At 36.4% G+C, this 15,650-nt stretch overlaps 1 protein-coding gene across 1 annotated transcript in view; it reads left to right on the forward strand.

Annotated features, from left to right (window-relative positions):
- Window positions 1–11,591, forward strand: part of LOC145986401 (apoptosis regulatory protein Siva-like) — a 35,088-nt gene extending 23,497 nt beyond the window's left edge. Inside the window, exon 4 of the mRNA XM_083120372.1 lies at window positions 10,730–11,591. Within this exon, the coding sequence (XP_082976498.1) occupies window positions 10,730–10,775 (46 nt within the window). The 3' untranslated portion in view covers window positions 10,776–11,591. The remainder of the gene's footprint in view (window positions 1–10,729) is intronic.
- Window positions 11,592–15,650: the final 4,059 nt, after the last annotated feature.

Raw genomic sequence — 15,650 nt, forward strand, 5'->3', positions numbered from 1 at the left:
ATGTTGAAACAAAGTTTTTATAGTGTTTTGTTGTTTTGCAGTACAAATTTATGATTTTTTTTAGTATTGTCTTACAAAAACTCTACTGACTGATTCCACGTCAAATCACCCACCGATTCAGATTTTAATGAAACTTGGTGTATTTGTTAATACTAACAAGGCATGAACACGTGCAAAAATTTTCTTCTCTAGACTTCATAGTTACTGAGAAACAGGAGGCTAAAGTTTCAGAATTTTGCACGTATCGATCATTGCCGAGAACATGATGATTGCCCGCAGTGCTTAACAGAAAAAGTTATTTCTCTGGGTCAAATTGACATATCACTTTGAATTTTTTTCTAAGTTTATAGATATATGTGTATTCTATTTAAAAAGTTGTCACCAAGATTCTTTTTCACTGAGAGTCAGAAAAAATAATGTATTTTAAATAGTGTTGATTTTTAGCATCAACGTCTGAAAAACTAAAATTGATGTATGTGTATTTCACTGAGGGCTAAAATTTTACATATGTAAGTTACTTTATGTCTTCTACCATCTTAACAAATTTCATGAACATGTGCAAAAGGTCGGGTTGAAAAGTTCATTTATTTTGTGATGATTTGGCATGGAATAACCGATATGAATGTACATAAAATTGGTTTTAATGAAGATTTATTAATAGAAGCAGTGAGAAAGCCACTAATTTTATTTTATAGCCTTTTAGAACATACTTTAAGCTTCAATCTGTAAATATAATTGGCTGATAACTTCAGTGTCTTTTAGTGATTATGCAATTTTAGTTTTTCAGACATTGATGCCAAAAATCAACATTATTTAAAATACATTATTTTTTTCAGACTCTCAGTGCAAAATAATCTTGGTGACAACTTTTTAAATGGAATACACATATATCTATGAACTTAGAAAAAAAATTCAAAGTGATATGTCAATTTGACCCAGAGAAATAACTTTTTCTGTTAAGGACTGCGGGCCATCACCATGTCCTCGGCAATGATAATGCGTGCAAAATTCTGAAACTTTAGCCTCCTGTTTCTCAGTAACTATGAAGTCTAGAGAAGAAAAATTTTGCATGTGTTCATACCTTGTTAGTATTAACAAATGTACCAAGTTTCATTAAAATCTGAATCGGTGTGTTGCATTTCATTTTTTTTTTTTTTTTTTTTTGCTGATTTGATGTGGAATCAGTCTACTAATAATCATAATAAAATTTACTATTGCTAGGAATGGTAGTGCTAATAAATATTATTATTGTGGTATCTAGTAATAGAAAATGGGTGTTTAACATTTTTAATCTCTTTGGTTACATCTAACTTATTTAGCAAGTGCATTTGGATGTTTCTTTCATGATTATGAAATAGATGAACTCTTGCACAGACAGATCACATCATGTAATACCTTGCACGTCAGTCAAGATATTTGACAGATCACCACGAATTAAACTATGTTATCCAGGAATGAAATAGAAAAGTAGGACTGAACTTACAGATGATTTCTTTCTATACACTCGCTATTCCTATCAATCCAGTCAGTAAATGGGGTGCCTATGCTCATCTACACACACATCTATCTTTTAGCTACCTTTGGTTATTTCTTTCCATTTGTGAAGTCAGGTCTATGATTAGTCATTACTAGAGCCCGGATTTCTATGCAAAATGCATGTTTCATGTAGCATGCAAAATCTTATGGAAAATATTTTTTCTTTCCGACGAACTTGTAAAGAGTCTTTTGAGACGCATATGATAGCACATATAAGTGCATATTAAGAGTGAATTTGGTTTTGCATGCATATTTCTTCAACTTTGCAGGATAAGGCATATTTCGAATTTTATTGCTACATACTACCATATTTCATAGCCTATCAAGAGATATTAGCATTGAACTTGTTGCCCACAATTTTTGGTAAATTCACTTTCGACTGCACGGCGATAACCGAATGGCGAACATACCAATTTAATATACAATATACATTATAACTTTTAAAGTTTTTTTTAGAATTTTATGTAGTGCTTTTTAAACAAGAGCGATCTAGCACCTTCTGATGCTTTTACAACTGTCAACTAGCGTGAAGCCTTTCTCGTGACTTGGCAACTATGTGGAAAGGGTTTCTGCTGTCAGTATCAAAGGAGTTCAGCGAACGTGTGTTATTTTGTGTTGTGTTAAACATGCCACCTGAAAAATCAAGTAAGGTGGTATTGTTGCGTAAATACGTACAAGAATTTGGAAGTAGTGTACTTACAGAAGATGGGTCAGTTTTGTTCTGTGTGGTGTGCGAAAAAAAGAGTTTCATCAGAAAAGAAATTTCAAGTTACTCAACATGTCAATACAGCAAGACACAGGGAAGCCCTTCAAAGAAGATCGCGCAGTACACAACAACTGCTTACTACCGGATCCATTAATTCAACATCTGAATGTACAGTAAGTGATACATTCTGTGTTCTGCGTTTGTGAGTGCTAATATTCGTTTGTGGAAACTGAGCAATGCCCATACGAGGTTTCCTTGAAAAGTACATGGGAAAGAAAATGCCAGATGAATGAACGCTACATAGAAACTATGTGCCTGCTTGTTTTAATGAGGTCATGGGAGAAATTCGGGAAGCGTTGAAGCACGAGAAAATATGGGTGTCTATCGATGAGACTATTGACGTGGCAGGACGTTGTGTTTGCAATGCTGTTGTTGGTGCAATGAAGGCGAGTGGTAAACCCTACTTACTGAATATCGAGGTGTTTGAGAAAGTGAATCATTCCACAATTGCCAAATTCTTTAACGATTCGTTAACTTTGTTGTGGCCAGATCACATCCAGTATGACAATGTGCTACTGTTTGTTACTGACGCGGCCCCGTACATTGTCAAAGCAGCATCTGGTTTGAAAGTGTTGTATCCTAAATTAGTCCAACTGACTTGTCTTTCACACGGTCTTCATCGCGTAGCAGAAATAATCAGATACCAATACCCGGAAGTAGACGCACTTGTATCAAATGTAAAGAAAGTATTTGTGAAAGCTCTTTCGCGAACTGGCGAAAAATGTTCCGTTACCTCCGCAACCGGTATTAACACGATGGGGCTCGTGGCTAGAAGCTGTGTCGTATTATGCAGAAAATTTCAATGAAGTGAAGGTGGTCATAGACTCACTAAAACCAGAAGACGCAGCCGCTATTTGTGTGTCACAGAAATATTTCTCTAGAAGTGGCATTGAGAACGAAATTAAGTACATACACAACCACTTCTCGAGTATACCTGCAATTATTACACAGAGTCCCGTAATAATCCTTTGCAGCATTCACTCTCCTTGTTGGGCAAAGTATCGCAAACTTTGTCCAGTGAAACTCACGGTGTCGCCAAAATAGCGTCAGAAAAACTTCGCCAAGTATTAGACAAAAATCCCGGGTACAGAACAATCTGTGACATTGCAAATGTACTGAATGGTGAAAATGTGCACTTGCAAGAGGACCTAACACAGGAGGAAGTTTGGTGTGTCTCACATGCACCAGAAAGGAACTTCTCGATCTACAAAACGTTTCTCACTGATAAACGCAGAGGGTTTACAGAAGAAAACCTAAGGAAGACGTTCATAGTTCATTTCAACAGAGGTCATTAAGGTAAGATGTTTGGAAAATAAATAATTGTTCATGCATATCTTAGTGCATATTTTTGATATTTTTCGTGCATATTTGCATGCATATTTTGCTGTTTGTTTGTGCATTGAAATCCGGGCTCTAGTCATTACTGTCTGGGAAGGGGAAATGTGTACAGATATGAAAACCCATTTAGAGGCCAAATTTAACTTTTTCTCTAAATATGGAAATAAAATACACCTAAAAATACTGACTGGATTAAATAAAACTAAAAGTAATTCAAGTTTGAATTACAACAATGAATCTCAACTTAAAAGTATGCATTTCACACACACACACTTTTATTTCAGTCACAGTTGTTTGTGTTTATTATTAAAAGTATATTGCAGGAACATGATAACTTCATATTGACAGGGTGTTTCTTTCAGGGGTATACTATTATGGGGGAATACAAGGTTTGTCTGAAAAGTAACGGGGCTGGTGTCACTGACAATTTACTTCTATGCCAAATGACAAAGTACATGGTGTCCCTGTCAAAGTAATCCCTAGGGGCATGCATATTTCGTTTTTGACGAAAAAACGAAATTTGAAAAAACACATTGTAGTGTTAATTTTTAATGTTTTTGAAAGGTGTTAGATGCATTTTGTGACCATGTTTTGTCACGAAATAATGCGAAATGAACTGCAAAATGCGAAATATACTCTTAAACACGAAATTTAGGGTTTATTCACCGACGCGACACCTTCTAAGGTCTGAATTATCCTGAGAGTTATGCAATTCCCGGAAAATTGATTAATTCTGCTGTTAATATTGGAGAAACAAAAATTGACTCCTTTACACAGAAATAAACTTAATACTCGGATAACTACATAAATGGGCTATTAGAAGTGAAATGTTAATTCTGTGGAATAAGTGTAGTTTTTAAATCAAATTTAGGATTATATTCACAATTTTAAAACCAAAATGTCATTTAATATAGCATTTTTTATGTGATTATTCACCGCTATAACACCGATATTTTATTTTATTTACCGCTTTTGAACCCGAAATTGACTCAGTTTTTATACCGAAATTTTGCTTTTTTATTTACCAAAAATATGTGCCTCTAGTAATCCCACTTCATTCTAACACACTTTTCCATCCTTCTCTGGTATGTATCTATGCACTGCTGGTAGGATTCTTCTCGGATGTTCCGCAGCTCCGTCGTTACAGCATTCTTGATGGCCTCCACACCTTCAAAACGGGTCCCCTTGATAATCCCCTTCAGCTTGGGGAAAAAAAAATTGTAAAATAAGCAATAGAAACATTAATTTTGTCCATGTAGATATCTTTTAAAACAAACTCAAAAATTGTGCTGTACATAAATGTTCAGATGGGGAACAAGTTACTAAGGTGAAAAAGATTTTGTATGAAGTGAAACAAGCATGGATAAAAGACAGCTGTGGAGTCCCTTGCAAAATTTTCGATGTCTATTGATGGTGTCTGGGTATTGAAAGAATTGATAAAATAACAATAAATTTTTAAGCATTATATATGATTTATGGGGTTAATTAGGGCATATTCATAACGAAGTATGTTTTACTTATGTGAAATTTTGAAATTTCGTATTTCCACGTTGCACAATTTAATAGTTAAATCCTATTAATTTCACTAAGGATACGGAGTCTGGAGTCCAATTTGGGGAAATACGAAATTTCAAAATTTCACATAAGTAATTTTAAACTGCATTTACTGCATCCATCATGAAGTATATATATATATATTTTAATTGAAATTCACCTTTCAAGAAACCTAACCTACCTATTTTTTGTATGATAAATTTCAAATCTTTTATTTCATCTGGACACTGACTGAATAACATAGCCAGATGTCGAGCACACCTGATACTGGCCTCTGACACGACCAATGTTACCAGTACATCTTGTAATTAAGAAAAGTATTTTTTTAAACAATAACCTAGCCATAAATCATCTGTAATGTGTAATAATTTATCGTTCTTTTATAAGTTGAGTAAATATCCACAGAGACCATCCATACACATCGAAAATTTTTAAAAGCGACTCCACAGCTGTCTCTTATCCGTTTATTTTTCACTTCATACAAAAACTTTTGTAACTTTTCCCCATACCGAGCATTCATGTACAGCACGATTTTCTAGGTTAATATTTCACATGGAAATAAGTGAAGTGTAAGTTTCATGTCTTTATCACTTTTTGTACAAATGTTACGTGCATTTAAAATCTTGGTTGCATGATTTTATGAACACCCCATAGAAGAAATTGCAGATATGTCCCTTTTGCTGCTACACCATGTAAAATTATTTAGCTAATTCCAAAATATGACATTATGAATCTCTAAACTGTTGACTAACACTGAAGTGAAATTGTTTAGCTGCAATTGTGAAAAAGCCAAAATTTCCTCCTTTTTTTCTCTAAAACCTTCTTTTTATTGGGTACAAAACATCCATTCAAAAAAGCCAGAAGATTACATTGTTCAACAAAGTTTGTCCAAAAATTGTAAATGCCTTTAATTTAGGTATTTTACATTCATTTGAAGATTAGGTTATTTTAGATGAAATATGAACATAAAGGGACATACAACTTAGCTCTTGTTTCAGAAATACTGGCTCATAATAATATCAAAACATGAATTTCATTATAAAACAATATATTCATAAAATAATGTTTGGATTATTATAGATACAGGTAAAATCATCATTATTTTGAAATATCCAGTTATTTTTTACAAATATATTTTAAAAATTTGTTTCTTTTACATCATTTAATATTAAGAAGATAATAACCAACACATCTATCTTCAATATCAACCTGTTTTCACCTGAATCCTTTAACACAATTTTGCCAGATATGTATAATATTTAGCACATCTGATACAAGGTAACATGAGAGAACACTTTTCGAATTGAAAATGATGTGAAAGAACTGGATTTTCGGGACAACTCTTTCATAACATGGCAGCATCTCACCTAAGATATCACTGTGGTTTGTTGATTTTTCTCCAATAACTACTATATAAAAAAAAATCTTAAAAATTTTTATTCCTAACAAATAATTGATAATGTTTAGTATGTATACCCTAGTTGCATGCCTGTTAAGAGTGTAGATACACCATAACTCTGTCCCTGGTAGTCACCATATTTGATGACTTCAAGGAGATGTTACATATTCCCATAGGGTTTCTTCACGACAAATATATATACCTAATTGAAATTGAAGGAATTTCATATTCAACATGGAGTACCATCACTTCCAAGAATCACTTCTACTTTCATCCATGCTACAAGGGTGAAGAATAGGGCTGAGCCGATACCGATGTATCGGTATCGGTAAGTAACGACTGAAATTTTTTCACTGTTACCAGCCGATACCATTGTTTTTGAGTCGCTAGAAGCATAGCCAAAACCAACATTTGTTTCTTTTCAAAGGTTCGTTGACCTTTTCCAACTTACATTTGGCTTTGAAGAAAAATGAAAAATACGTATTTGTGCAGTTGTTAATTGAACATGGACTAAAGTTCTGTGAACAGCAAGTACGTGACAAAGATCCATACGCAGATAAGACTCGCGGTCAAGTATCTTGCAAATTAAGGGTAACGAGAAATTATCCCCATAGGAGTTCCTTCGAAATCGACCAGGCTTTGTTCCTACAGATGTGGTCTCGTGTCACAATATTCCCAATGAGGTCCTGGTAGCCACGAGGCACCTGGTGTGTTGTTTAGAGACCTCCTGCAGTCAAAACAGTCATCACCCATGTGAGTGGTGCATGTGTCTCAGACATAGTACATAGCATATTCCTAGACATTCCAATACCTGGGTTAATCCCCCTTTTCCTTTCCAACTTTAGACTTTGGTTGTCCCTGCCTGCATAACTGGGTTTCAACAGGCGTGTTTCGTCACAGGGAACACGGTAAGAGAAATTTTATTTGAACGACAGTTGATGGCACTTACTTTCTGGAAAGTGTAGTGGTGGGTTTGGATTTCCTTCCACTCCAAGGGATAGTACTAAGCATTTAATACTTTTTTAGAAATCATTTGCCGAAAGTATATATGTTGAATGCAAAGTCAAGTCTGAATATCACTGTACTGAAATCAATCACCTGATATGCGGGATGGGCCATATTGATGGGACACATTTCAAATGCATATGTGGAGCATATTGAAAACACTGCTAAAGGATGGGAGTTTTGCACTGTGTTCAGTGTTTGAAGATTACATCCCTGAGATGGACACCACCTTGACGAGAAAATTCTTTGGCTCTAACAATCATGTTCAGCATAGTTTTGCGCAGGGTTTCGGCTGGGTTGGCTGCTATCTCCCTTCGGATGTTGTCCTTCAGTGTTCATTGATTGTAGTGGGCCTTGTGGTGTACACTTTGTCCTTTAGTTAACCCCACAGGAAGTAGTCCGGTAGAGTTAGATCCGGGGATGTGGATGGCCAATGGACATCACCGAATCTCGGGATGAGCAGTCCCGGGAAGTGTCGTCGAAGGGTTGTCATTGACACTACTGCTGTATGACTAATGGCACCATCCTGCTGCAGCCACATGTCCCTTAGGCCAATCCGTCTCATTTCGGGTATGAAGAATGTTCGTAGCATCGTGTTGTACCGCTCAGCGGTGACTGTGACAGTGGCATTCTGTTCGTCCTCATAAAAATGGGGGCCTATCACACAGGTATAACACTGCACACCACACAGTAACCTTGGCACTGTACAATGGCTCTTAATGCTACAGTTGTAGATTTTGTCTTGCCCAGATTAGACAGTTTTGTTTATTAACATACCCACTCAGGTGGAAATGTGCTTCATCTGAGGTGATCAAGTGTTGCACAAATTCATCACCTTTGCTGATTAACCAATTACAGAATGTGGTTCTGTGAACCTTATCTTGGTCGAACAATTTACACCACCTGTAGCTTGTACGGAGACAGTTCCAAATCCTTTTTGAGGATTCGCCGCACACTGGTCCGTGGAATATGAAGTTGCTGACACAATTGCAGAGTTGACTTCTTTGGACTTAGGTCAATGGCATTGGACATTCAATGTTTATTGCACTACAAGACGATAGAGGTCTCCCAGGGGACCGTATCTTGTCCCGGTCTCACTAAAGTTGTGAACTGCATGCATTATGACCTTTCAGGATGGTGCTACCCGTTTCTTGAAATTATGTCTAAAACGTCTTTGTGCTGTGATGATGGAGCTTCTGCTACTGAAGAATGCCTCCACGATGTACGAAATTTCAACTGCTGTCCACATCACGATGATTCCCTGCAACAATGAAAGAAACATGTAACAGTAACTCCCATCCTTACACTTCCTATTAAGCTATTTTTAAAACATGCACGACAGTTATTGCTCGCAGTAATATAAATATAAATGTGTCCCATCAATATGGCCCACCCTGTTAAAGCAAGAGACTGCCAAGTTATCATTCTCTCCTTACATTTTGTTTATTATTTATTATTCTCTTTGTTAAAGGACAAGAAAGAGACAAGGTAGGGTTTACATTACAGTTTTACTGTTAGCTTTTTAGACATCATGTCCGGGGCTGGTAAATTGCCAATTATCCCTTAGTTTAAAGGAGGTTGAAGAGGCATGATCTAATTTTTCAACATTGGGGGGGGGGGACATGATCACCTCGATCTTAGCTTCTCATAATATTTTTCTCCTATTTGAAACATCTGATCGATTGTCACTGATCTATAAAAAATCTGTAAATTTGTGATGCATTGTTGCAAGAGAGCATCGTTTGGTGGGTTAATTTATTCATCGCCCCTTGTCAAAAAGACATATCTACAAAATGTAACAATACTAAACACACACACACATATGTAATAACTAGCCTTTGTTATTTTAAATTGGAATTATACAAGTATCAGTATCGGTGAGAGTATCGGCATCGGTATCTGTTCAAAGTGGTATCGGCTCAGCCCTAGCGAAGAAGGAAGTGAACCTTTTCTATTTACATCAGTTGATTGGGATACATTTCCATGGAATAAATTCCACCTTTATAGTTGAGAGTCTATAATCTAGTTAAGAGGAACAGGTAAAAAGGTAAAGGTAAAGTGTTCCCCTGTGCATAGCACCACGCCATGAAGGCGTATAGGGGGTGTGGGGGTAACGCCCCACACTTTCTTGATCCGGTCGTGAGTGGGGGTGATGTGATCAGCATCACGCCCCTGACCACCTTTACCCCCCAGGGTTTCCCCCAGGTACCCATGTTATTCGACGCTGGGTGTGCGCCGGGGCCGCTTCCACCGTTAGAAAAGTTCCCGGATTTGAACCGGCCGGGGATCGAACCCGGGACCTTGAGCATGGTAGTCATGTAATTAAATGAAAGTAGTTGAATCTTATCAGTTTGATGATGCTGATAGTGAATATGGGAATGAAAATTAGCTCTAATTTTACACAGGGTGGTTAAAAATGAGGGAAAATTTGCATCAATATACAAAATTACTACTTTAGGTTGGCAACACTGCATGAACAGTGGTTCCTCTAGTTAAGAGGAACAGGGGCAATCTCATTTGTTGCCAGTTTGTCCTTTCCAAATGATGTGCACTGCAAGGGGAATTGAATATCCTTTCACACTAATCTAATTTCCTTGAATACTCGGGGAACAGGAACAACATGCAGTGCCTAGGTTTTATCTTGAACTCTGATTAGGAATACTGTAGTAGCTTTTTCTATTTCTAATGAATGGTATTTTCTGTTGTTTTTGTGAAGAAAATGAACCAAGTAACCAATAAAATCTGACTGAAATTTCATGCAGTGTTGCCAACCTAAAGTAGTAATTTTGTATATTGATGCAAATTTTCCCTCATTTTTAACCACCCTGTGTAAAATGAAAATTAGAGCTAACTTTCATTCCCATATTCACTATCAGCATCATCAAACTGATAAGATTCAACTACTTTCATTTAATTACATTTTTACTGTTGAACAGTGTTATTAAAGGTGTTATAATTTTTTCTTTAATTTTGTTTATGTTCTGTACTTTTTGTTTCATCATATATGCTATAATGTTTGATAGTACAAGGTAGCATTTTAATGATAGTGTACATTCTGGCATATGGGAATTGTAATTGTATTTCTTTAAACTTTTCTCAGTCTCATTATTGTTTCATCTTCTTTATTACAGGTATGGGGAAATAGACACAAATGTGTGCTTATCCTGCTGTAGGTGAAGTTTGGACTTGAGTTGTGCATGTTTATGCATGTGATGTGATATTACCATATTTCTTGATATAAATTGGATAGTTTTTTTATTTTTTGTGAACATGCTCACACATTTCTGACTTAAGAAACTGGAAATTGCCCTTTGCATTAAAGTTTCTTTTCAAGGTTTGTTTCATAAACTACTATAATTAATAATGTAATAATGTACAAGAACATGGATGAGCTAAGTTTAAAATATATTTATTAATTTTGATGCATGTACAAGTATTTCCTTTTCTTTTAAAAAAAAACGTATTAGTTATGAAAATGCAGTAAATATGTAGGAATATTTTGATGATGAATTTTAATTGTTTTTTTTACAGTATTAATCAATACGTAGGCTTTTCAAATGATGCAACAAAGTATTTTTGCTATATGTGTAATCAGTATATTTTTGTAATCAATTATCATGAATCCTGATTTGTATCTACCCAATTTGTTAGTGTATGCAACAGTGTATGTATGTATTTGTAAAGTTTCCTTGACATTTTGTAAATAAATTGTACTGAATTCTTTGTCTAGCTGATTTTATTGATGCTTTATGTACTTATACATTGAATGTGACTCTTGTTCTCATTTGCCATTAAGCTGAAATTTTGAAAGGCATGCATATTGAAGGATTAGGACTGATCAATGTGCTAATAATTACACATGGATTTATCACCAAGTTCATAGTGGATTTTACCAATCTATTTTTCTATAATCTGATCACAACTTTCTGCTAACTGTAGAAGTCCAAAAATTCTCTCTTTCTGTAATTAGTTTTTTAAAATGTATGTGGAAACTCTCACTTGTAAAATTATCATATTGTTGGTTATTAATTTTAATAAGTGTTTTATTTCCCAATACATATTGTTACTTCCTTACATTTTTCTTTTTTTAATTAACATTTATCTGCTGGAACTTTTAATGCATGCAACATAAAAATCATAGCGTGAAGGCTAAAGTTAAGTTTTTTTTAAGTTAAGTGGAATTTTTAAATCCCCTCAAATCAGACAGAGTAGAAGAAAATATAACTTTTATATAATTCCGTTTGGTGAGTCACACCTGGAACTGCTACAACAAATACACTCAACATAAAATTTCTAATATGTAGTACTGTTATGAGCAAAGTTACATGTAAAGTTGTTAAATAACTCATTGTATTAGGTCATGCCACAAGTAAAGTCGTTTTCTGCAAGGCCGGGTTACATATGCATCCTAAGATAGTATATGTGTTAAAAAAACAGTTTTGAGTATTAAAAGTAACAAAGGGAATTTTATGTTATTTTGAATTTACGAAAAAATAATAAATGAGTTTATGATCAATTTTCTTTGCTCAATAGAAATTATGCTTGCCTGTATATATGATTGCAACATAAACAAAAATTATGGATATATTAATACATAAATTATAAAAAGTTAATTGCTTATTATATAAAAACAAATCTAAAACATCTTCGTGTGTGTGTGTGTGTGTGTGTGCAATGCTTGAATTACGAAGTACTCTGAGGCTATGATACTATCAATGGATAGGGCAGTCAGTTCATTGTGTATTCATGCACAGAGTGACTGACACCTCAGGAGAGGCAGCAGCATGTGGACATTTGCTTTTGGACAGAATGGTGAAGGGAGATGAAAAGTGGATCCTTTACAACAACATTAAGCACAAACATCAGTGGGTACTGTGACGTGTTGCTCTACTACGATATTGGTTAGTGGCAATTCCGTCACAAATTTAATAGTTTGTTGCTTCTCTTATTATTATCTTTGGAAGTATGTGCATCTACGGATATCAATCTGGAAATAAAGAACAAGCCCCTCCAAAAAATATTCCCAGTCAAAGATATCCATCAACCTATAAAAGGGAGTTTCAAGGAATAGCCCAATTCGAATAATTCAACTTTACACAAACTACTAATACCCAGCTGAAAAGGTATAGTTAAGTGCGTCTGATCCTGTGTCCTTCTTGCATATAGTGATAACTGGTCGGGAGTTTGTTTTGGCCTAATCTAGTGCCACTCCCGATGAATCATGCATTTATGTCCCTGGAAAAAAAATATTCTCAAAATATATCCTCTGACAAAGAGTACGTAAAAGGGTGACTATTAACCAAATTTTTGTCATGCACCCTTAAACTGATAGAACAAAATAGATTTTTAACTTCGGTTTTGTTTCATTTTATTGGTAAACAAATATCTTTTTTTGTGAATACAATTATTAAATATATTGGTATCAATACTCTCAACATGACTTTATGAACAAAATGAAGAGACCTTGTTAGAATCGTAATACCTTCCTTTTTTGTTTTGATAACAATAACAATTTCCTCTGAACTCATTTACATTTCCTTCAAGCTTCTTTCTACTTCAATAACATACATACAAGGTCTCAAAATATTTCAAAACTAATAAGCAGTAACAACAATCTAAATTGATTCATTCTCACTTTTAAAAACTGGGAGTCCTTTTATAAATATAATAAATTTGCACAATGAAAAAAGGTACGCATAAATTCACATGCAATCATCACACTCACTCTTAAGGAATAACCCCGTGCCGTAAGAAATACAATTGTTTCCTCACGATGTTTTCTAACCTTGCAAGATTTCTTAAACAATAATTTAGACTGTTTAGTTTAACAAGTTAATTTTACCAGCCCACCTTGATTCTTTTCACTGAAGCCTTCCAGTATATCCCTGACGTAATCCCAGCTGTTCGGGGAGATTTGCCATGTCACGCCCTCTCATTGCCTCGGGTGGCTGATGCGTCAGGAAGGCAGGTTGTCGCTCATGAGGTATCTCCATCGCGATCACAGCACGAAGTGTACTGTCTACACGCAACAGGAACATCTACCCCGAAAAACTCGCCAGGTGGCAACAGCATCAATCCCGAGCGAGCTTCTGGGAGCAGACGAATTATTCAAGCGGAAACAATTGCAAAGCAATGGCTTGATTCTTTTTACATACAGGGTGGTGCAAAGAATGTGGGGAAACTGGTTAAAGATACAGTTTAAAGTTCCGATTCACTACAGTGCCTAAATGCGGTGTGGTGGGAAAGGAAGAAAATAAGAGCTCCACCCACACAAAATGATGAGGTGTGTTTTGTGGGATATGCATGGTATCCATTTTTAATTTTTTCCACCAAACCAGACAATCGTGATGGATATCTACTGTCAGCAGTTGGAACAGCTACGGGCTGCATTGTTGGACAAACACCCTGCAGTGGTCAATCGTAAGGGTCTGTTGATTCACGGAGACAACACCCGCTCACACATGGCAAGGAGTACGTGTGAGAAATTACAGGAATTTGAATGATAGAAAATGCCACACCCAGCTTATTCACTAGACCTTGCACCTACATTTTTCAGTCTGCTTCTCAGTCTCTAAAACTACAGCTTTCTTCGAACACGGTGTTCAAAAACTGGTTGACAGATGGAAGAGGGTTGTCAAATCAGGGATTATTGTGATGACTGATGATCGTGTTCCACATACGCCATTGTTGTTTTCTTTCTTGTGCTGAAAAATGACATTACTTCTTGGCTTGCACGTGCATCCACACAATCGGGAACCACAGTGCCACATCTGCTTTATTATATTCTGATTCAATGTATAGAATTTCAAATTTACAATGTTGTTGCACAACATGAGCTAAATACAGTAACTGAGGCTCTCTCCGACGAAGATTGTGCACCGCCGCCATGTTGTCACACATAAGAGTAATACTATAATGCGATAAAACTAATAAACACATTAACGCCGCAAGGAGTTCCATGATATATAGGCCTGGGCTCCTGCCTGGTATACATGAACACAGGGGTGCCATCCAGGAAAACTGCCACTATGAATGTCAGCATGGCATCCGAATACACTACAATGTCAATCACATATGTATCAAACAACTGAAAAGGTTGAGAAGCTGTCTGTTGCAATCCTAGCACATCCCAGTGGGCGAAATCATGCAGCAGGGTATAAGCGAGAGGGTATGTCACATTTGTGGTAGCCTGGACCCACGTTAAGAAACCGCATAAGATGAGGCAGATTCTTCAGCGTCGGAACAAATGCTCGGGAATGCATTTCACTATGGTGAGTTAGCAAGGAAGTACAGTGATAGTGCACACATGGATGTCTAGATAGGTCCCTACAGCGGGCACTGGCATGGGCTGAGTTAATTGCGCACTGTGTGTGTCTGATGTCTTGCACAAAATCCATGAGGTGTTGGGGATTTCCAAGGGCAAAGATGTCATCGTAGTATACAAAAAAGCACACCTGGTTGCGATCCACAAGTGCGGTAAATTCTTGAAGTGTCCTAACCTGCATGTGTAAGGTGCCCAGCACCAACCCATGGGAAGTTTCACAAAGCAAAAAGTTTCATGCTCACACACTATTCCAAAGTATTGTCGAGTCACTGGAGCTAAGTCCACATGGTTAGAAGCCATCCCGAAGGTCCAATTTCACTAAGAAATCACTGGGATGCACTTCGGATTTTAACCTGTAAGGAGTAGGCAGGTGGATGTGAAGAGTGGGATAGTGGTGAGTCCAGTTAGAACAGTCATAAATCACTCTGAATATTCCTGGTTCTGCTTTGAGCACAATGAACACTGGAAACCTGTTGCGAATGTCTTGCACACGTTCAATAATATCTTTGTTGCACATGTTACAAAGTGTCTGCATCATTGCTGGTTTGGTGCGACGGATGGCTCATGAACACTGAGCCAGAGAGAGGCGTGTGTGTGAGAGGCAATGTAAGAATCTGTTTTTTGGAGAGGGATCACCGGTAGATTAGGGCTGCGCAGGTGACGAGCGGGAGCTAGTTTTATGCTCTCGGAGGGGCCAGCAATAAGATCACTACCGGTGTCATTTTCAC

This window comes from Lepisma saccharinum, chromosome 4 (genome assembly GCF_977018435.1).
Source record: "Lepisma saccharinum chromosome 4, izLepSacc3.1, whole genome shotgun sequence".
Classification (NCBI taxonomy): Eukaryota; Metazoa; Arthropoda; class Insecta; order Zygentoma; family Lepismatidae; genus Lepisma; species Lepisma saccharinum.